This window comes from Mustela putorius, unplaced genomic scaffold (genome assembly GCF_011764305.1).
Source record: "Mustela putorius furo isolate JIRA1106 unplaced genomic scaffold, ASM1176430v1.1 tig00003853_pilon_pilon_pilon, whole genome shotgun sequence".
Classification (NCBI taxonomy): domain Eukaryota; kingdom Metazoa; phylum Chordata; class Mammalia; order Carnivora; family Mustelidae; genus Mustela; species Mustela putorius.
Window position 1 is genome coordinate 5,288,838 of NW_025422005.1, and position 24,059 is coordinate 5,312,896.

The 24,059-nt window shown below is 46.5% G+C and overlaps 1 protein-coding gene and 1 pseudogene across 1 annotated transcript; both read right to left on the minus strand.

Annotated features, from left to right (window-relative positions):
* Nucleotides 1-75: 75 nt before the first annotated feature.
* On the minus strand, nt 76-14,359 carry ERRFI1 (ERBB receptor feedback inhibitor 1). The gene is made up of 4 exons (XM_045063684.1): nt 14,193-14,359; nt 3,870-4,061; nt 3,684-3,760; nt 76-2,766 (listed from the first exon to the last, which is right to left on the minus strand). The coding sequence occupies exons 2-4, from the start codon at nt 3,989-3,991 to the stop codon at nt 1,607-1,609; spliced, it is 1,359 nt and encodes a 452-aa protein (XP_044919619.1). The 5' UTR covers nt 3,992-4,061; nt 14,193-14,359; the 3' UTR covers nt 76-1,606.
* A 3,593-nt stretch (nt 14,360-17,952) lies between these two features.
* On the minus strand, nt 17,953-18,112 carry LOC123387485 (annotated as a pseudogene).
* Nucleotides 18,113-24,059: the final 5,947 nt, after the last annotated feature.

Below are 24,059 nucleotides of genomic sequence, written 5' to 3' on the forward strand. Positions count from 1 at the left end.
GAGATGGCAATGCTTGTCAACGTACTTGAGACATCAACTTTTATAAGACTTTAGGCAAGAACATTGTTAACGGTGTCATAAATAGTATTATAACTTTATTAAAATGAAAAGACAATATTCAAAATAATGCAACAGAAATGAATAAAATCCTTTGTCCAACACTGTACACATAATGCAGAAATCAGTGCATTTTTTCTAAAGCATGTCTTAACCTTCATTTAGTTCATACTAAAATATAAGCTTTAAATAGCTCAAATCTTATCATTCAGCAGTTTAAACTGTAAACAGCTTGTTGAACTGTTAAGAGAACATTGTAGTAATGTACCTCTGTTAGTGAGCACCTTCTCTTTTGTGCTTGTCTCTACAAGATCCACACCTCGAAGCGTGTGGAAGCCCCAGCGCACGTGACAGGTCTCACTGAGTCGGGGTGAAGCAGCCAATCGGGACGGTCCCAGAAGCAGGAAGATGCTGATGTGACCTGTGCCATTAAGACATACTGTGCTCTTGGTCACAAGTGTTTCACTCAAAAAGCAAACAATCCCCGGGAAATACTGAATAGGAACCAGCAACACAAGGCCAGCTTGTGCTGTATTTGTGTATTAATACAATCTTAAAAAAACAAACAAACAACAAAACACCAACACAAAACCACAACACATGCTCCCAGTGACTCTCAGTCACACAGCTGTTTCACGATTGCTTAAAACTGACTTCCTGACCACGGGCAAACGGTCTGCTTCTCCACAGGACCTGAACCTGCCCTCCTTTCGCAGCTGCGAGGCCCGTGCTACGATGGGCCACGCTAGTGGGCAGAACAGAGCAGGAACTGTCAGGAAAAATGATTTATGGATTCTGGAACCTTCTCATTTGTCAAAGTGTGAGACATGTGCACAGGTGAGAACATGGCTGCCAAGCACACTGCCAACCTCCCCTCAACGGAGCAGAAGGCAAACTGGAGGGACCCAGGCCTCGGGACGATTTTTAAACTGGGCAGGAAGGGCGACGGGACAGATGTGGGCCCCGCCCTCAGTGGCACAGACTGTTTGCAGAAATAAAGGAGACAGAACTTCATGGGCCCGAGAGCCAGATCCTTTCAAACTGACTAAGCAAAAATGGTTTTTGTTTTTTTTTTTGGTTGTTTACTGTTTTTTGTTTTTTTAATGATTCTGATCTAAACAATACTGTGTTTTCTTTCCATTTGCTCAATTTTCAGTCAGGAGTCGTCCTCCAGCTTGTTTTAACATTCCGAATACATGTTACTCTAAGGTAGCAACTAATTGGTTATCCCGTGACTACAGCCCGTGGCTGCCACACAGGCTTCTATAGGTCTCTAATGTATACACACATCGAAGGTTCCCCAGCCTTCCCTCCCCGCCGGCACAGCTTTCCGTTCTAGGCTGGAACAGACTTTTCTGCAACGCCAACAAAATCAGGGCTTCCCAGCCTGAGGGCGCCTGGTGGCTGCTCTGACCCTCTCTCTAAGACGGAGGGTTCAGCTATTCTGCTCTGCGATCTGGAACACTCCCCGTGAATCTCCACTGAATGGGAGAGTGGCTTGCCAACCATCTGCTCCCAGGGAGCCCCTGCTGAACCACGACCGCAGAGCCTAAGGAGAAACCACATAGGACAAGTGTTTGCGCTTCATGTGGCCACCGAGGTCCAGTTTTGTTTTTGGATCCGGTTTGTCTGCGGCTGGGATGACACCGCAGTCAGCAGACAGGGGCTGGGGTTGGGGGCCTGTGTGTGTTTCTTCTGCTTCCCGAAAAAACTTTTCATATTTGTCCAGGTACGGGGGTCTCTCAGGTAGTAGGTAATAATGCGTCGAGCTGACCTTCTTCCCATTTTCGATAATGGGCAGAATGCAGGGAACCTTATTGGCAGATCCTTCGCTGTTCTGTCTCTGCAGAGCCTTGCTGCTGACGTACTTGGGGTCGGGGGCGAAGCTCTGCGTGGGAGGCATGACCCCGTTGAGGTAAGACGGGAGGCTCTTGGGGCTGGGTGTGCGCGAGTTACTGCGGGATAAAGGTTCTCTCGGCGGCACTTTGGGAGGCCTGTCTTCGTCACTGTAGGTGCTGGAAGTAACCTCTGCTGACCACCTTCTGTAATCCGGCTTCACGGGCCGGGGAGGTATGGGGACCCTGGGGGGCACCTCGGGTTTGTCTTCGTCTGAGTTGGGAGAAGCTCTGTGTATGTAGCTGGACACCCTTATGGCGGGCTTGTTGAAGGACCCGGCCGGTCCCGAATGCGACCGTCGCAGTCTCCGGTGGCTCTGGGGCGGGGGAGGATTTGAACTCTGCACCGCGCCGTGCGGCTCGGGCGCCTGGCTGAGGTCGGCCGCGGAGACCGCCGGGGTGTCGAAGTACGCGTAGTTGATCTGTCCACACCCGCGGAAGCTGCGCCGGCCGGGGACGTCGTATCTGAAGCCGGAGAGCGCGCAGTCTCGCAGGAGCAGGTCGGTGTCCGAGCTGGTGAGGAACTCCACCTCGCAGTCGGCCTCGTCCAGGGCGAGGTCCTCCGAGATGGGCAGCGGCGGGAGCGGCCGCGAGCCCCGGTCGCAGAGGGCCGCGCAGGGGAAGGGGGACGGGGGGCTCCTCCCGGGGGTGAGCGGGGGGGACGCGCACAGCCCGTTCACCGAGAGCCGCCGCAAACCGCACACCACGCGCTCCTCTCCTCGCTGCGCGCCGTCTTCGCCCGGCGGGATGACCAGCGCGGCCAGGCTGGGCTTCTGGGCGGGGCCGTCCCTCGCCGCAGGCGTCGCCGCGTGCCCTGCAGCCAACCAGACGCGTCGGGAAGGGGCCGCACGCGCGACGTGCTGCCCCCCCCCCCCGCGCCGCCCCAGGCCGAGGCCCCCCCACCCCGACCCCCGCGCCCGCGGCTCTCTGCTGAGGCAGCGCATGCGCGACGGTGCCGCCGAGAACACCCCGGGGACAGCCGCGGGCCGACGAGGCGCCAGTTGGCGGCCACACGGGACCTGCTTCAAAGGGCACGTCATCGGGTCCATCTGCCCCGGCCGTGCGCGGGGGGCACGGCCACACACCCCGCAGTCGGCGGCAGGTTGGGTGACGCGCGCGAGCCTCGCAGACCACGAGCAGCGTGTCCTTTCCCGAGGGCCGCGCCACACCGGCCCGGCCGCGGAAAGAGCGGCGGCGACGCGAGGCAGGCGAGGGCCGCGTCGGGCGACACCGGGGCGGCACCGGCAGCCCAGTGGGACGTCAGGGGCGCGCAGACCTGCCCGTGCTGGGCTCGGAGCCCCTGACAGCAATCTAAGGAGCGCAGTGTCCGCGGCACAAGTGCCGGGCGGCACGTCACACGCTTTCCTCAGTCTCTCGTCCCCACGGACACGATTGCTCGCCCACGGATGCGTGCGCGACACTCGTGAGGGAGAGGACGGGTCTCCGAGGTCTCTGCAAGCTACGTGTGGACCAGAGCTGGGGCCACGTCAGCGACTGTGGAGGGTCCTGCTTCCACAAACGGGTCTCGTCAGGGCCCCGCCGACTCCGGAGGAAGGCAGGGGCTGGAGAGCCGGGCTCGGGCGGCTCTCTTCGGCGCCGGCTGCCACCAGGCTCCGGCGGCTTCCTGACGCCGGCGCGGAGCTGCAGGACCAGCCGGCCCAGCCCCAGGCCCTCGCCCCCCGCAAGCACCAGCCGCCCTCGCCCCCCCAACCGCGTTTCGGGGACATGTACCGAGAGACGCGAGGTGCTCCTGGGCCGTGGAGTTGAGGCTGTAGGCCATCGTGATCGGGTCAATGTTCAAAAAGTGACTGAAAGGAAAGGAAAAACATCTTGGTCACTCACAAGGAGCCGTCCCAGCCTCCAGCTCACCGGAACACCAGGGCTTAGACTTCTCAGGCCCTTCTGTCCTGCGCTTACTTTTCAAACTCACTGCGGCCGCCCCAGCAGGTCCTCACGGTCCTCATGGCTTGGCCATCGTGCAGATATCCAGTTTTTAATGGGACTCTAATCTCCTGAGCAGCAACTCCTGCCGTGGACATGGTGTCTTACTCTGGGAGGTCTCCACGCTTGAGGCTGAGGGATCTGCGGTCAACCAGTAGCCTGCATTCCCTGCGCAGGGGCGACAGAAAAGAGCCGGGTGAACAAACAATTCGGAAATACCCAGAGAGAGCTAATATTAGAGAATCCGGGGGCATTTGGGACAGAAAACTGCATAGACGTTCACTCGATCGCAACCTCTTGCACAAACTCACCCTTACTTCTCATGGTCATGGCACTACTCAAACGTGGTCACTCTGAGCAACTGGGAGAGGGGGAGGTACTAATCAAAGCACTGCATGCTTTCGGCAAAGTGAGGAATAATCCATAGCGATCCATCTCCCACTGCAGCCCAACAGCTGCAGGATAAATCTTGCTCACTTCCCGAAGCATGAGGAGCTCCCTGTCCCCCAAGCCAACAAGGTCATTTCAGAAATCACTGTATTCAATCCCGCAGAACTGACATTCACTAAAACCCAAGGCTTACTGAACAGGAGAGCCTATGGTGGCAGCAGACCTCCCCACGACCTAGCATTTGTTTGGATTCTGTAGTTCAGGGTTGGCCCCTGGAGGACAAATTCTCCAGTTACCACCTCTTTGAGAATAAAGAAATTGCTAGATAGGAGGATCCTAATTTCCATTATCCTGTAAAAATCAAGTTCTGCAAGGTTATGGGCTTCAGCAGAGGCCTGGGACAGCTTCCTCCTCCCTTTGAAAGACAAACTTAAAGGCACATTCTTCACATTCTGTACCAAGTGCCTTCTGCTTCATGCCTTGCCTCCTGCAAGGCAAGGATGACAGAGGCTAAGTAAGTGCCTTTTCTTAATCTAGCAGTTTCTTAATGTGAGCAGTTCCTCAATGTCCCTCAGCAGGTGCACCGTGTCTAGGGTCAACCAGTAGCTCCCCCCACACCTTCTTGCTGGAGGAGTCTTCTAGCATCTGGCTCTGCTTTCTTGGCATCTTCATGCTTCCTTAAAGTTGAGGCTTTTTTTTCTTTGAGACACTAGGATATGATCTGTCAACTCTGTGTAACACTGACCCCTTCTGGGATGAGCACAGACGCTTCGTAATGCTCTAGTGCCCCAGAGCATGCACGTGTGGCTGCCCAGAGCCGGGGGGTATGCTGAGGACCTGGGGCGTTCTGGGGGACGGAGGAGGGGGTTCACATGTCCTCTGTTTCAGGGACAGATCTGTCACCCACTAGACTGGGAGTCCAGGAAAGAGGCTAGGTCGCAATCATCACTCATCACTACGTGGAACATCAGCAAGTGACTGCTAGTTGCAGTGGAACGACCAGACCCTACCATCTCCTTTTTACCACGGTCAGGGTCAACTGAACGTACAGGGATATGAGGATTCCTGTACAGGGAATGTACAGGGGTCTTTTTTTTTTTTTTTTTTTTTTTAGCTACAGATCTAAAAAACACTCTGTAAGTGCTTACTGTTGTTCATGCAAAAAGAAATGGAGAGACAGTAATGTTTTGGAAACAAAGTGAAGATGGGGCCATTACTGATCCTCGGCTTTTTACTCTCCCAAAGCCAGCTGCTCTGATACATGAGGCAGAGACTTAAGTAGCTTTCAAATATTATTTCAAATAGTCAAGCTTTCTTTTCCTATGATGAGTCTCTCAAAGACATACTGTTAAGAAGAATGGGGGGGGCGGAGAACCCCACCATTTAAGAAACCCAAGTTATCAGGAGACCTTATTTTTTGGTTTTGGTCCTCAGAGGCTTAAAATGAAAAGCACATTTATTTTACCTGGATTAAGGAGAGCTATAGAAAATTAACAACAACAACATTTTTTAGAACACACTGCTCGGTACTCCCTCTGGGCGCCTGGCCTTGTGGCATGTGATACTTCCCCGCCCCCCAGCACCCAACAAGCTCAGGCAAGACCACAGGGAAAGTATCTGTGGTGATGTAAAAATGAAAGGCCAAGATAGGAAGAAGAATATGGTATTTAAGTAGTTTGAAAGCACACGTTTAGAGATCGCTCATCCAGATTACAGGAAAATGCTGCGGGGGTTTCTGGAGGCCCAACCCCCCACCTGTCTGCAGGCCAGCAAGTGCTCCTCGTAATTACTGCGTGTCAGCCTCCTAATGCCATCTAAATCTTAGCTTTCAACAGAATGATTGTGTAACTATCGCCTCTGCTGGAATGGCCTCGGAATTCTAAACTCACATTTCGGCAGCCCCTCCAAATTATGTATACGTTCTAGAAAGTTATTTTTTATTCATTGTTTCCATCACCTACTTGTTAGCTTTCTTAAGAAAAAAATTTTTTTAGTATAAAAAGAATTGTGTTCACTAAGCCAGCTCACTTCTGACCACAATAGTGTCTTTGTGTATTCATAGAAGGTGACCTGCCTCTACATTTCAATGGGGAATTGTGAATGGGACGTGTTATGAAACTGTCCGAACTTCCTACTTGCTTGCTTGGGGGAAGCCAGGAGGGAAACATAACTGCATGTTCTCGTTCGGAAAATAACTTCCAACGATAGGCCCAGGAAGGGTGACATGCTGTAGGTTTGGAAGCAAATGTTTTTGGCATGCTCCTGGGAATGCCAGCCACCTACAACTCTTCCACGCCTTTCTCAAAGCTCCCAAGTCTGCAGTACATAACCTCCTGGGTTTGGAGGGTGCGGGGGGAGATCAGCCGCCTGGCCAAGCTCAAGTTAAAAAGAAACCCACAGTCCAGTGACATTTCACTAATGCTCAAGTGTTTCAAATTTTGTTTCTGTGTCAACTGTAAAGCCAGCTCTCCCTGACAGCTCAGGAGGCAAGCAACTGCAAGAACAGCCCTAGGTGGGGAAATCAGCATCTCTCAGCACAAGACAGCATTCTGTTATGAAATGCAAACTATGAGAGCGGATGTGAACCGAGGCAGTGCGGTGTCCAACAGGATCGGAATGACCTTGGGCAAAAGAACTTCCCTAAAATTCATCAACTAATCTTTAGCCTTTTCAGTGTGTCAGAAGTGCAGTTAAATACCAATCCCAGATGTGAACTGTTTCCTACTAACCTCACTTTTTTTAAAGTTCAAGACAAAAAGTAGTACCCCCTGAAACCATCTGTTTCTTGCAGCCGTCCTCTGCTTTGCTCTCCCTGCAACTCCCCCTCCCCCACCCCGCTCCTGGAGTTTGGATCTACTTCTACTATGACAAGACAACTCCTCCATCTCCTGAGTCTTGACTCCAGCCCCGACTCAAGCTTCCACTTTGCATTTCCTATTGTCTGGTGATTATCTTTCCACTTGGAGGGCCCTCTGGCATCTGCAACACTACAAACCAAACTCCTGTCACTTACTTCACACCCCCGCCCCCTTCCCAAACCAGTTCAGGGTCTGCCAGGATGCCGCTTCCCCCACAGGCACCATTTTTCATAACCTGAGCCAGGACCGATGCACATTCGATCGCCCAGTTCCACTGCCTGCTTCTGTCCTGCTCTCAAGCCTCCTTTCCTTCCTGGGTCTGAGAATACCTGATCCACCCCACACACCAGAACCAGATCCGTATTCCTGAACTGGAGAGCAAATTCAGATCTTCCAATCTTCAGAGGCTTCTAAAGTAAGGCTCTGCAGGCTGGACGTAAGGCCTCTCTAACAAGGCAGGCCCTGACCCACCTTTTTCAAGCTCCTGCTTCTCTTTTCCCTCATCTCTGTTAGAATGCACCTTTTCCTTGGAGGCCATCTGTCACACCACCTTGTCCACTACCTGGCTCCCTACTGAAAAGCCGGCACAGGGTCCCCATGTTCTTGGGTTATTTTGTGTCTTCTTGCCCATCCTCCAAATCTTTGGGGACTTTCCCCACCTGCTGTGTAGATCCTGGTATCACACATTTCTGATAAATATTTACTAAACGGGTATTGAGAAAAAAGTCATCTCACTTCTAAAAAAAATAATGACATGACAGACTCATGTTTCCTGTAAATCAATGAAGAACTAAGGGATAAACCTAACATGGGCTGACACCTCCCGATAATGTGACAAATTTAGGTAAGAAGCAGGCAAGGGATTCTCATTTCATTGACTTCCAAAATCTGAAGTGGACAGTATACAGACTGGGTGAAAACTCTAAGCTTAAGTGATTAACAATGTAACTTTCTCAGTTGGTTTCTATTACTATACATTCACCTTAAGCACCCGGGGGAGAGCTTTCTGAAAATAATGAATTTCACCTTCTCTTCCACACTATTCCTTCTGCACTTACTGTTCTTGTTGCTAAAGTTAAGGTCACTTTCCTTAAACAAAACCAAAAAAGGCTACACCAAAAAGCATACCACAGATGCGTTATTAAAATGAAATCACATGCCTTTACATTGAGGAAAGTCACTTTGAAACTTTTTTTTTTTTTTAAACCAGGCTACCTTAAGACTGTAACCTAGATGTGCTTACCTTCCAGCAGATCTCATTAATAAATCTCAAAAGCAATCCCCAAGAGGAGGAGGGGCACATTTTTGTCATACAACTCACCCAGTTCTGCCCAGTGCTTCCTTATTTAAAAGTGTGATGTAATTTCCTTCTTTCAATCTGGTTTTAGAACCTGATTTCTGTTTATTCAGGGTGATAAATGGTCTTTTCAACCTTATTTAACAACCACCTACACGACTATATCCTTAACAAAAGAGATAGAAGATAATCCTATTCAGAGCCAAGATTTGTTAAAAAGCAAAAACCAAAACCAAAAAACCAAAAACTGATTTTGGAACGTGACAAATTCCATGATTTTATTTTTTATTTTAAAAAAATGATTTTAGATCCTCCCCACAGAAACCACCACTTGCACATTAACCTTCAGTCTGAAAATGCCTAAAATAATCACCTTTGAGAATATTAAAACAAAACTAAAATCCCATCATTTTTACTGTGATTCATGTCTTAAGCTTTAGCAGCTCAGCTATTTGACACACTGAACATCTAGTGTGGCTGTTTTACAGAATTTTCACTTTGACTAATAACATGAGAAGACTTACTGATTAAAGGACTCTTCACAATCCAAGGCCCAAATTCAGGGTTTTTCTTGGATTTCACCCTAACAGACCATGATTTGGGGGAAGGAAAGGGGAGGCAGGCAGAAATTACCTTGGCGATCCCCTGCTACATTCCATTACATCCTCCACATGCATGGCCTTCACATGAAGAGCACAGAGGACTTCACATCTTTCATGTTAAGTTATGGGAAAAAAGGTCACTGAAATGCTTCTGCATGAATTCAAGGTAAACACGAGGGTTTCAGGACCCAGGGCAACGCTGCTCTGTGGAGTGAGGATGGATATCTCGTCCCTGGCAGCATCCATCTGCCCTTCAGTGGGCAAGCATGGAACAGTCCACTTGTAGGTGGTAAAAACTGGGGCAACAAGAAAAATAATTTATCTTCCGACTGTCAAAAGCAAAGCTGAGTGACATAATTTGTGGAATAATTCAGAGTATTTTCTAGCTGAGTATTTTAAGAAACAGCAAACTAACAAAAAACCTATTCGTTCCATGACCATCGTCATCAATAGCCTTTTGATTCACTTGGTGTCCTACGCGGCCTTCGCGCGCAGGCAGAAGGATACCACGGCAGGGACACAGGCTCTTGTCCTTTGTGCTCTTCCTACAGATGCTACGGTCAGGAGCCACACACATGCACGGGATTGCAAAATATTATTCCTTTTAGACATACACATAATAGATTTCCAAATGGAAAAAATACGTGGGTTCTATTCTAATCTTAACAAGGAGCACAATAATCCAATGATGGGAAGGGAGTCTTTGAAACTTGAAATGTACTTAACGAGCACTGGAGTCACCCAATGGGGTAACACCAGGTTGTTCCAAGGAACATAAAACCAGTACAAAAAAGAAACTAATTCTTGGGAACTTATCTGGCAGGCATTGTTCTAAGTGATGTATAACTTATTTAATCCTCTCAACAACCCTGTGGGGCAGGTTACTATTATGACCCTCATTTACAGCTGAGGAACTGCAGGCACATCAAGTTAAGTAACTCGCTCCAGGTCAACGGTGGGGCCCGGAGACTTAAGCCAGGCTCTTGCTGTGCACACCACCGGCCCCTCCGAGCCCCTCAGGCTCTTAACTGGGAATAAGATCTGACCCACTACAAGGCCTGCGTTCAGGGTGGCTCAGACAGACTTTTCTGGGGATTTGCTGCCTGGTAATAGTTTTTCTTGGGTAACCTTTAGACTATGAAAGTTCCTATTTTATTTCAGCTCCATTAAATCCTCCTATGAAAGTTGTAAATTGAAGATTTGGCCTGTGTATCCTCTGGAAGGGTGGTCAAGGTATCAATTTTATACTCTGTGACTACTTGGAGCAATTCTTTCCAAGCCTCAATTTTTGAGGACACACTGATGCCCCAGCACTACACACCCCGCTACAACACGATATGTGGTATCACACGGGCCTGTCTTTACCCAGGTGTCCCTACAGATACCCAAGGGGCCTCCTTTTAACATCCTCTCACAGCATGGATCCCGGTAATGCCATTATAATCAGGCTCCATTTTAGTCTGGAATCGAATGATGGCGTATCTTGTCTTCGCAAAGCACTCTATAAATTACAAAGTACTTTCCGACACATCATCTCACCTGATCCCCACAACATCCCTGTCAGAGGAGGCAGGGATTACACTCTGTGCCTGCTGAGGAGGAAGTGAGGCCAAACACCTTCCTGCCGGCAGCAAGGCCAGCGAGGCTCTTCCGAGGCTCTTCCGCGGCTCTTCCGCGCTCTAATCCAGCACTCCCCCGCTACACTTTCACTCCTTTCCTCTCCACGGTCTCTTTATTCTAGGCAGAAACCTCAGTTCTTCCTTTTCCTTCTTTCTTTTTTTTTTTTTTATTTAAAGATTTTATTTATTTGAGAGAGAGAGCATGAGTAAGAGGCGGGGCAGAGGAGAGACAGAATCTCAAGCAGACTCCCCGCTGAGTGTGGAGCCCCATGGGAGGGGGAGACTTGAGACTCAATCTCACAACCCTGACCCCAAATCAAGAGTCAGATGCTTTGCTGACTGAGGCACCTAGGCACCCCAACCTCACTTCTCTTTCTAATGTTCTCCTTTATCAGTGGGGAAACTGATGCAGAGATGGCTAAGCAAAACACTCAAGACCTCAGTGCAAGTCACCCGTTAAGATGGGAACGGGAGCTCCACGCACAGGATTTCACTCAAATTCTTAGAGGGCAAGGATGAGTTATTTCCACAAACGGTTCTCAAGTGCTTATTCTGGAGTAGATGCTATGGTAGTGAAGGAGACGTGGCTGCTGTGTGGGAAAGCCTCAGTCTCTGACGACAAGCAGTCTCAGACTGTGAGAACGTCCCCAGGAGGACAGGGTGGGGAGGCCGGACTGACAAGGGCAGTTAGGGCAGGCCTCCCTACGTGACTTTTTAAACTGAAATTTAAAGATGAGAAAGAGGCAGCCATGAGAAGAATGTGAGGAACATTCCACGAAGAGGATATAAAATACAGATTATTTTAAATAATCTGTACCTGGCCAGGTTTCATATTCTGTGGGTCTTCAAGGAGAACTTCAATGTCTTCTCATCCTTACCCTCCTACTGCTTCCCCTGAAATGTTGAATCATGTCACTGTGGAACGGAAAAGGAGTAAAACTCACGTAGCCAAAGCCCCATATTTTACAAATATATCCACTGAGGCTTGGAGGATTCAAGTGCCCCATTTTATAGTATGAGGAATTGGATTAAACTATCAACAATGATTCCAAATTACAGAATCCTTTTCCCCTTCTGAAGTCTGAGTCCCACACTAACTTTTCCCTGTCTTAAAGCAAATTTCTCTATTATGCTAGCTAACATTCAGAACCCTGAAACTCACCAGTTTTATCTACCTTTACAGAGCACGCATTTATGCTGTGCAAATTACGCCCGAATGCCACAGCTGACCTTGTTTACCCAGTACCCAGGAGGTTATTCGTTAGCTTTTCTGAAGCATGGCCAAACACCAGCATCAAAAGATGCAAAAGGAATCCCGATGATGAGGTACCAATTCAAATTTATTGAGGTTAAAAGCAGAGCTGTTTCTCTGGCAGAGGGAGCTGATGACATTCAAATTCCTGGAATTACCCTTGGCACCACCTTTCCCTCCTCTGCTCACCTTTCTAAAGCAACCTGATGGTATGCAGACATTCAGGTCAGTTTCAAGCATGTTAGATTGTACCTGTAATTTAGGCAACTTGCTTTTAAAAGCTACCATTAGTATTAGCTGAAAGGGAGTATTATCTGGTTCACCTTCTGAGGAGCAGCAGTTAAGAGTCATTTTCACACAAAAACTCAAGTCTACAGTATAATTAAATCTCAGAGCAAAGTGACCAGTGCCTATTGTGAACTGAAAGGAGGAGACACAATTCATTGAAACAGTAGTTTTATGTATCTGTCGAAAATATGAGTAACTCAGACATTTCATAACAGCCATAAAGAAAGATTTGCTTCCCACCCTTATCAGCGACTGGTCCAATCCTGCTGAGCTTTAAGATGCAAAATATGCTTCCATGCAATTATTTATCAACCATCGACTATGTGCAAGGCTGCGCAAGATAGAAGCTGTACAGAAGAGTTCCTGCCCTGAAGGAGTTCACAATCTAATACATGCCAGGTTAAAATCCTAAGCCCAGGACCTCTAGCCCCTTCTACCACGGAGACAGGCAGCTGAAAATAAGCCTCCGCGTGGAAGGAAGGAGCTGACAAATTGTGTCTGAAGTTCAGGCTAAAAGCTGTATATACTTCTCTTCAAATCTGCTAATAACTGGAAAAGACAGCAGTACCTACTGGTAACCAATCACAGCACAATGAGCAAGAAGCCAACTTTTACTTTGCTTAGCAAAATTTGGTCAGTTTCTGAAATGGGTAGGTGGCCTCCTGTCTCTGCTCTGTTTAAGTAAAACTTTGCTGAAAACCATATTACAGGGGCACCTGGGTGGCTCAGTGGGTTAATGCCTCCGCCTTCGGCTCAGGTCATGATCCCAGGGTCCTGGGATCAAGCCCCATGTTAAGCTCTCTGCTCAGCAGGGATCCTGCTTCCCCCTCTCTCTCTGCCTGTCTCTCTATGTACTTGTGATCTCTCTCTCTGTCAAATAAATAAATAAAATCTAAAAAAAAATTTAAAAAACCATATTACAGAAATGGGGGGTGGGGGAGGAATTTTAAAAAAAAGCAAGACTTGGCATGGCGAATGTTTCAGTATCCTCAACAAATGCACACCCTTCGCATTCTTACAGATTTATAAAAGCTGAAAAACGTGCAGAATACTGTTCTTCAGGGGGGTAAAAACAAAACAAAACAAAACCACACACAAAAAAACGCATTTTAACCTCACCTTTCTTCACCTCTGACAGTTGCTTAGAAACCAGTCCGGCCCTACCTGTGTTGCAGGTGTACCTAAAGTCACCAACACATCTCTTTTAAAGCTACAGTCTATTCTGACTGCACTTAAGTTTATGACTAACAATCTATTCATATATATATATATTTTTATCAGGTAAGAGACTGGTTCCTTTCAAGCAATGACGAAATCCTAATAAAGACTTAGGAAGCACCGATACAGCACCAATCATGGTTAAGAAGTCATCTAATTTGTACGAGGCTGTGATATACATATAAATACACACGCACGGACACACGAAAAACACCCAATAAGCAGCCACGTTCCGAACACAGAATTCTGCACTCCCATTCCTTCGGAAACAGTAATTAGGACGCTCCGACCGAAGGATCGCGTTTCTGAGACAGGAGGGGGGGGGCTCGGAATTACTCAAGGGCCCTGACCGGGGACGACCGTCGTCGCCGAGAGACCGAGCAGAGGGGCCGCGGGCCGGCCAGCCCCCAGCACAGCCTTTGGGACAGGGCTGACCAGCACACGGTGCGCGCCGGGGCAGCGCAGCCCCATTGTGGAAGGGGGGACGCCGAGGCCGCCGCCAGCCTCACCCGCGCAGGACCCCGGCCGGCCGCCCTCGAAGCCCGCGCCCCCGCGCAGCACCCCCGGACCGGCCCCTACCCCTGCCCCCCCATCCCCCGTCCGTCCGTCTGTCCGTCCGTCTCTGGAGACTCCGCGTCGCGGCGACCCTCTCCGCACCCCGGGGACCCGCCCAGCGTCGGGAGCCGCCCGCAGCCCGCCTCAGGGGCCCGGCAGGGGCGGGGGCGCGGGGCGGCGCCGCCCTCCCCACCCCACCCCCGGCCCGCAGGCCCCTTACCCCCGCGGAGCCGCGGCTGCCCCACGGCGCCCTCCCGCGCATGTCCGTCCCGGCTGGCTCAGCGCCGCGGGCTCAGGGGCCCGGACACCGCGCAGGCGCCTCGCCACTCGCTGGCCGCCGCACCCCACTCGCACTCCCCGCTCGCACTCGTCCGCCGTCGGCGCGGCCGCAGACGCCGCAATATATGCCAGTGGCGGGGCCGTGACGTCGACATCCAGCGCCCCACCTCCCCCGCTCAGCCAATCCCGGCCGCGCGCCGCTTAAAGGGGCGATGCCGCGGCCCAGGCGATGGCGTGGGGTCCACCGGCGTCGCGCGGCCCCGCGGGGATGGCGTCTTTGTCTCCGAGGGGGCCGTTTCTGGGCCGCGGCGGCCTCCGCCCCTCAGCTCTGCGCGAGCCGAGAGCAGCTGCCGAGGCTTCAGAATCCTGACGCTGAATGCGTGCGGGCAGCTCGGCCTCGGCCCGCGTTCCGCGCGGCTAAAGGGGGCGCCGAGCGTCGTGCGGGGTTTCCCGTCGTTTCCTGGCCCCGGCGGGGCGCGGTTCGGCGCGTGTAACCGGGTCCACGGGCCGTCGCCGCCGCCGGGGTGGCGGAGGACGCCCGGGCCAAGGCCAGTGCAGCCTCTGCGGGCAGCAGGCCCGCGCGCACCGGGAGGCCTGCGAGCCGAGGCGTAGCGGGTGCAGCACGGACAGAGTGGAGCACTGACGGACAGTGTGGGAAGCAAGCGACGTCGAGGGACGGAGTTGCCCAGCGTGGGACAGCATAGGGCAGGGTGAGACCTTGAGGGGCAGTGAGGCCACCCTGCTGAGGGCCTTTGCTGGGACCGCTGAACGCGGGTCTGCCCAGCCCCCTCTCCTCGGACCACATGCCCGAAAACCGAGGCCAGTCTCTGGTGGCAGTTGACCCGCCCGGGGCAGCCTATGGGCTTCCATAAAAAGCACCCCCCAACCCTACCCGGCCTGTCCTTCAGTCTCTAGTCCGGTGTTGACTTTAGTACTAGACCCACGCCGCTCTCAGCATCTCTGGGCATCGGGTGGCCAGTGATGCCCAAGGACGAAACACCGGAAAGCCTGCGGGAGGAGGCTTCTCCCCGCGACGGTGATGCAACTTAGGCTTACAGTTTAACCGTAAAATAAATAATACAAATGATAACAAACCAAGAGTAACTAAAGTAAGAAAAAAAGCAAACAGACAGAAACCCTCCAGTTTTAACTAGACCAGTCCCCTGAATGGTACTCTCTATTAAGTAGAGGCCACGGACCTCCGGCTGACCTCGTCCGTCTTGCAGAGCCCCTTCTCGGTTTTGGCAGTTGTGCCTGAGAGTCACACATTCAGCACTACCTAATTGGGGTAGTTTAACATATGGAATGAGATTGTGACCTCATTTTCAGGTTAACTATTAACTTACAAACTCCGTGAAATGATTGCCTTTTCTCCCCCACTGTTTACTTACATTCTTTTAAATTTAATTCAAAGGCACAATTTTGAATTCGATGACTTCTCTCCCTCCCTCCCTCCTCTCTCTCTCTCTCTCTCTCACACACACACACACACACATCTGAAGGATTCCTTTGCCCTTTTCAGTTGCAAGATAAACATGTTTAGCAGAGAGCTCTACTCTTTTGGTCTTTCTGATGGGCTCCTCTGGCCTACAGGGGCTCATGGGTCATTTTCATGATTTCATGATTTCAATTTAATGATTCCATCTATGATGTTCTCAGTGCCCTCCGTTTATTATTATTTTAGGACGATGGAAATTAGTCACAACTCCTTGTTGGTTTTCTTAACCAAATTCGGTTTTTTGATTCACAGAAAATCTGCCCAGATTGTTTCCCCCCATTTCGCTTTCATTTATGTTTAACACTTACCCATATGCTGTTATCAGTGTACCAAAAGGACCAGCCTGAGAATTTGCCAGAGAACATCTTTTCAGACCTCACAGTGCAGCATTTACTGAATGGGGACCTAGATGAGCTCAAGTTTCACCCAAAAGGAACCCTCGTTACGCTATTTCAAGCCACTACAATACAGTTGTAATTTGTGCTTTGGCCTTATTGGCATGCTTTTACATTCCCCTATTCATTACCAGTGATAATTACCAGAGCAACCACCAAACACACCCCTTCTTTAGAGAAAAGATCAACAGGATACTTGTTATATGGTTGTGAACTGTCTGGTGTGCTGTTTTGGTAAATTATAAAAAATCATAAAAACACAAGTAATATACGATTAATCCATTTTTTCCCCTTCCAATCTATTTTAAACGTGCAGAATCAACAACTTGGTTTATTCATTTTTTGGGGAAAAACAGAGTTGATGGCTTACTGAATTTTGCTTACAATTATGTTCATGTGATATAGCTTGCTCACCTGTTGCTGAATTGCATGCATAGACTTAACACCCCACAAATCTTTTATCTAATAGTCTATTAGTGATATTTTGTAATAACGTGGTCATGTCAATGATATTGTAGACTATTTTGGGAAGAGTTTACAAGGAAAATGCTAAGCAGCGTGAAATAATATTAGCATATTGTGTTCATCGAGTGATCATTCATTGACTTTTAACAGACTAGAACACTAGACTAGAGGTTTAGGGTAAAAATATTCTCTTTGTACAGAACATAACTTGTTTTAAATTGTCTCCAATGAGAAGGTTGAAGTCAGACAATTTTTTTTATATCTCTCACAGTCCATTTAATCTTGATGTACTTCCCAAGGAATTTATATTAGCTGATTGTTTTTTAATTAAAAAGAAAACCTAAACATAACATCTAAAATGTTAGACTTACATCACACTGACCTAAATTGTCTCTGTGCACTTGCCCATTTTTCAGGGTAAGAAGAAGCTGTCCTTGGAGTAAGAACAAGGAGAGGTTCTGGCTCAGAAACCATAGAATCACAGACACTGCTTTTCTAAAGACATTGTTCATTTTCATCCTGTCTAGCAAGACCACAAGTTGTAGGTAAGCAGGAGCATACTGAACAGGGACCTTACAAGCTTTCCAAATTTATGTTCAAATATTGAATCCTGTGGGAGAGGATACACGTTTTGGTGTTTATTCTTCTTGATTATAGACGGTTTTGTGTTTCTTTGTTGTTTATAAAGAAATACTTTTAAGTGAGACATGTTCTGAATTGCCCTCTTAGTCCTAGACTGTTTACTTTTGTCTGTTCATGATCTAAATGTGACTATGCAGTTTTCTTTTTTTACTAATTTATAGCTAAGTGTGCAGTAAAAAAAATACACAACAATGGAAGAATTGAATTTCCTAGGAGTCATTTGTTAGTAGGCCACTTTATGACTTAGGGACATCCGGGCACTGATATATATTTATATATCCAATAACCTTTGTGTGTTACTGCAAAACCTCCAGGCTGGTAAGAGCCGGGATTCCTTCATGAAGGCCACCACAGCCCAGGGAAGTCTCCATGGCGCTTCCATCAGTAGCAGCCAGTTGAAAAATTGAGCAGAAAAAGATTTCTTTACAAATTCCATTTTTCCCTTCTGAGGGTAGGGATACTCCTCTCCCTTCCTAGATTTTTCGCCTAAAAAAGAGAGAGAGAGAGAGAGAGACAGACAGAGACAGAGAAAAGAAAAACATATAAACAGTAAACTCAGCCTTTTTCATAGTATGAATTTTAGAGAGGCAATTTGTATAGTTGCTTATTTTTAAATTGAATCACTTTTCATTGACCTCATACTCCCTTAGGGAGCTTTTGATGCTATTTTGGTGATTATTGTATTTCCAGTTCTAGCCCATTTCTGGAACTTAGAACTATTAAAACTTTTTAGTGTCCAATAGGTGCATTAACTGAATATGTGGATTTTTGCAAGACAGTGTTTTTCGGGTTTCTTTTAATTAGCAATAATCGTGCTTCGGATAAACCTCATTGGCTATGATACTACCACTGCGCAAAGCTTCAGGTTTCTTTTAAACATGAATCTGATTTAACTTCAAACTTCAGCATTACGTTTCCCTCCAAGCAAATGGTGCATTTCCTATTAGCTGGCCAGTAGGGTGCGCTCTAGTCCCTTGCCAGATAAATTAATAAATTAATAGATTTATTAAAAATATTAACATAAACCCTTTATTAGGAGATTTCAGAAATCTGTTTCATTCCTACACTGCCACCAACACAGAAGAGACATGTTGATATAGACACAAGCAAATCGCCCAGTGTGCACAGAATACATGGAGAGCAAAGCTGTTCCCTCAGGAAAAGAAAAAATTGAGAAGTTACTTCTTTGGATTTAGTTCTGAAATAATTTGTTGTTATCTTACCAGATCAATCCCTCAGTGACAGATATTTTCTTTTATTCTGAGTAGAATGAGAATAAGAAATCTGGGGCAGTGAAGAGCCCAGGCTCTGGGCCTACATCCTAACTTTCTTACCAGCCGAGGGATTCAACGGCTTACTTCACTTTTGTAGGACAGTGATAACAGTGGCTCCTACTCTAGAGGGTCCTGGGCCAGAGAAATGAGATTGTATGTGGGAAAGTGTTTAGAACATAGCCTAGAACATCAGCATTCCGTCACAGTATCTGTCTCTGTCATTATTGCTGTATTCTCATTGTGATTGCTGGTCATTACTCACTGATTATATCTTTAGAATCTTTGCAAGATTCCAAAATTCTCTATTGCTTATTAGTATACATGATTTAATTCATCTGGGAGGTTATTTTGTTAAATTCCAGGAGCATAAACGATTTAGAAGATAAAATGTCTTACTTGGTCTGCAGTATTTCCACTTAAGGGGCTGTAAAAGCTTATGCCAAAGAAGAGGGTCTGCCACAGTGAGATTTCAGGCATCAGAAATCCTTGGGGAGATACACTAGGGGCAGGAAGGATCTCAGCATCTCTGAAGGGAAGGTAACAAGTTGCTAAAAATCTATAAGCATCTTCTTATAAACCCATACTCAGAAACATCCATAGGCATGTGTCTTTTCTTTTTTTCTTTTTAGATTTTTATTTATTAGAGAGAGAGCACATATGCTAGCAGGGGCCTGAGATCATGACCTGAGCCGAAGACAGATGCTTAACCAAGTGAGCCACCCAGGCACCCCAGCATGTGTCCTTTTGAAAAATGTATTTAGTTTGTACATAAACTTAAAATGCCAGGAGAAACGCTTAAACATGAATGGCTTTATCATTTTCTCTGTAATGCAAGCACAGGGGGATATACCCAGTGATTAGGCACAGTAGCATTGTGAGAAGTCAGCAAATGCCAACACTTCTCCGGGTTCTACCTATATTCATTCATTCATTCACCAATTAATATTTATTGAACTCCTACTGTGTGCCAGTCCATGGTAGGTACTGGGCAGTGAGCCAGAAAAACATTCCCAGAACGTTGGGTGGTGGGGATTATAGACAGGCACACAGGAAGCTTAACTGATATAAAAGTGCGAAAGAGTTCATAACGAGACTGTAAGATTCTGTCTTCTTCAAAAACTTGGAGACTCGGGGGGCACCTGGGTGGCTCAGTGGGTTAAGCCGCTGCCTTCGGCTCGGGTCATGATCTCAGGGTCCTGGGATCGAGCCCCGCATCGGGCTCTCTGCTCAGCGGGAAGCCTGCTTCTCACTCTCTCTCTCTGTCTGCCTCTCTGCCTGCTTGTGATCTCTCTGTCAAATAAATAAAATCTTTAAAAAAAAAAAAAAACAAACTTGGAGACTCGGTATTTTCACTAGCTCTACACTCAGGAAATAATAAAATCATAAAGCTTTCCTCCCAAAGTTGTTTGAGGCAGTGTTGTTTGTGATAGTGAAAACTGGCCTGTTCGTAGGTCTATCGGCATGTAAACTATCGAATATCTATTCAGCTATTAAAATGATGCTTATGCAGATTTTGTAATTAAGAATAATAATAACTAATGACAACTTACGCTTTTATAGCATTTACTAGGAAGTGGGCTCTGTCCTAGGGCTTTTCCTATATGTGTTAATTAAGCCTTCACACACCCTGTGAAGTCCCCGCTGTTACTGCGCCCAGTTTATGACCAGGATGAAGTAATACGCCCAAGGTTACAAAGATGGTCACTGTGGGTTTAAACTGAGGCGGTTACTTTCAAACACCACAGATTCTTCCATAATCACACTTGGTGTAAAAAGTGGAATATGAAGTTGAATATACGGAATACTCGTCCTCGTGGTTTCAGGGCTTTTTTTTCCAGTGTTAGTGACAGAAAAATCCAAATCAAATTCATTTAAAAAGGGGGGGGGCATTCAGTGCTTCAGTCATGGACAAGTCTAAGGGGGCATGTCTGCAGGAGCTGCTTTCCTCAGGTGCTCAATGTCAACCCCATCAAGGTTTTCTCTGACTTTGGCTTTGTCCCATTTTGTGGTGACTTTCTCTTGAGGTTTTTCAGTGACATGATGGCTGCCAGCAGGTCTGAGGCAAGATGGCTGCCAGCAAACTCTGGGTCTTTTAATTTAAAAAAAAACAAAGAAGAAGAAGAAGAAGGAGAAGCTTATTTAATGGCTTGAACAAAAACTCTGGGCCTGAGTCTCATTAGTTCAAACTGAGGGGCAAGGAATGCGTGTTCTGTTTGGCCAAGCCTGAGCGCAAGGCCACCGTCAGAACCACGGGTAGGATCAGCTCACCTGAAGCACGTCCATTAACAGCAGAGGAGGTGGTCTCCTCTGGTCAAATTGACAGTGGATCAGGAGGAAAGGGAAATGGGTGTTTTTGGTATACATTGAGTATCTGCAACAACAATTTTCTTACCTATAGGATAAACATTTAACACTGTAACTTACAAGTACCTTGAAGTTTTCTTTTCTTTGACCTTGGTGACACTATAGTGTCACACACTTTTGGCGTCCCCCTTCAGTCCTCCTCAGTCTTCTAGTCTTTCTAGGATGCTTCACAGTGGGCATCCAATTTACTACTACTTTTTAGCCCTCTCTTCTTTCCTGACTTTTTTTTTCTTTTTTAAGATTTAATTTATTTATTTGGCAGAGATCACAAGTAGGCAGAGAGGCAGACAGAGAGAGAGGAGGAAGCAGGTTTCCTGCTGAGCAGAGAGCCTGATGTGGTGCTCGATCCCAGGACCCTGGGATCATGACCCGAGCTGAAGGCAGAGGCTTTAACCCACTGAGCCACCCAGGCGCCCCTTCTTTCCTGACTTTTAATTCCACACTTTCTAACAAGTGCTTCCCCCTTGGGTATTTGTTGCAGATTGGTTTCCTTGGGGAGCAGGCTTTGGGATGGAGGGTGATTTTATTAGAGTGTGCTTTTGGAATCTCCTGAAGGGAGGAGGAATTTGGGCAGAAGGAGAAGCTGAGCTGTGATGCAGGCCCGAGATAGGCCTTAGCTGATTCTCTGGAAACATTCAGAGCTGGATCGGCCCTCCAGCTTGGGAAAGGGAGCTGTGTCTTTATTCTTTCCACCCCCTTGGCGGGTTATTGGATATGGGTTGCCCTTGGGAGGAAGAGTAATATTGGGGGCAAAGCAGTTTTTTGTTTTGTTTGTTTTTTTGTTCCAGTTGAGACCTATCTGAAGAGGGTTGACAGCTAAGGGCTATTTTCTGGCCGCAAATATGGGCTCTAATCCTAGAGGTAAGACTTTCTACCCTCAAGGGGTATTTGGGTAGCTCATCATAGTAGCTTCCTTTTGTTGTCCCTGGCTGTTTGTCTAATTCTTTCACTCTATTCCGGTAATTTTGTTGACATTTTTACTTAGATATTTTGAGGCTATAGGTGCATACTAGTTTAGAATTGTTACACCTGTCTGGTAAATTGAACATTCTCTTACTATATCTTGAGCCTCTACTAGTAATAACTTTTGCTTTGAAGTTTGCTTTGTTTAGAATTGCCATAGTCACACTGGCTTTCTTTTAGTTTGTACTTTGGTGACTTTTTTTCCCAAATTTTCTTTTTAATCTTTGGGTTTCCTTAAGTTCTAGGTGTGTCTTGTAAAAAGCACAGAGCTAGGTTTTTGTTTTGTTTTGAATTGTCTTCTAACTGGAGCGTTTAGTTCACTTATATCTATTGTGACTTCTAGCATATTTACTGATAATTATCATTTATTTTTATCACGCAACTCTGTACCTTCTGTTTGTCTTGCTCTAAGGAGTTTCTTTTTTCTTCTTTCTTGTTTTTTTTTTGTAGTTGTTACATTTTTTTCTTTTCCCATACCCCAATTTAGAAATTATATTCTTTAGTTCTCCTTTTTAGTCATTATCTAGAAATTATGACATGCATACTTATCATAATAAAGTCTAAAGGTAATATCTTTATCCTCCTAAAAAATACAAGGAACACATTTAAAACACGTTAACTCATATCACTGCCTTCCAAATTTTATTTTCTTACCTAGAATTCAAATCTCTCTTTAGCACCACTAATTGGACATTATTTATTATTATATATCAATACAAATGACCCTTGAACAACACAGTTTGGAAATATAAGTACATGGGTCCACTTATACATGACTTTTTTTGATAAATACAGTACTGCAAATATATATTCCTCAAGATTTGTCTTTCTTTTCAAAAAAGATTTTGTCTATCGATTTGAGAGAGAGTGTGAGTGGGAAGAGGAACAGAGGGAGAGAGACAAGCAGAATCCTTGCTGAGTGCAGAGTCCAATGTAGGGTTCAACCCCATGTCCCTAGGATCATGACCTGAACCAAAGCCAAGAGCTGGATGCTTAACCAACTGAGCCACCCAGGCCCCCTCTTCCTTAGGATTTTCTTAATAACATTTTCTTTTCTCTAGCTTTCTTTATTGCAAGAATACACCACATAATAGATATAACACACAAAACATTTGCCAATTGACTATTTACATTACCAGGACGGCTTCCAGTCAACAGTACTATTAGTAGTTAAGTTTTGGGGAGTCAAAAGTTATACACAGAACAACGCCTGTGTTTTTCAAGGGTCAACTGTATTCACTTAGTCTTGACCATCTATCATAACTCCTTCTTGTCTTTCAGAAATGATCTTTAGGGTTACTTTTCGATCTTCCTAAAATATGTTTGTTTTGAAAGTTCTTTTAGGATTGACACATTGTTTGAAAATTCTATCAGTTTTTATCTGCTTGAAAATGTCTTTTTTTCATCCTCCTTCTTAGAAGATCATTTTGGGTATGTACAGCTCTAAATTGTTGATTTTTATCTCAGAACTTTGAAAGTATTATCCCCCTGTCTTCTATGAAAGACTGATGAAAAACTAGTTGTCAGTCTAACTGTCCGTTCTTATAGGTATTATCTTTTCTTTCTATCTTTGAAGACTTTCTCTTTATTTTTAAATATTTTATTTATTTATTGGGGGGGGAACAAATGGACAGGGGGTGGGGCAGAAGGAAAGGGAGGGGGAGAAGCAGACTCCCCACAGCAGGGCTCAATCCCAGGACACTGAGATCATGACCTGAACCAAAGACAGATATTTAACTGACTGAGCCACCCAGGCGCCTCTAAAGCCTTTCTTTTTGTTGGTGCATTGCAGTTTACTTATAATTAATTGGTCTGTGGAAGTTCTTTCATTTATATCTGCGGACTGCTGTATTTCATTAGTTCTAGAAAATTGTTGGGTATTATTTCTGTTACCTCTATTGTACGTTCCCTGTTCTTTTTTCACTTTCTATACCTTTGATTAGATGAATAATAGACCTTTCTTCCTTTGTCCTTTGTGTCTCTTAGCTCTTTTTAACTTTCTATTTTTGTCTCTATGTGTTGGATTTTGTGTAATTTTTTCAGATCTATCTTCCAGTTTGTTATTAGTGTCTATCTGTATATGTTACTTTAATGTTAATTGACTTTATAATATCAATTATTATATTTATCATTTTCAATGTTCTATTTGGTTGCTCTTAAATATGGTTGGTCATTTTTGATAATCTCTTTTCTTTGGTGGTATCTTA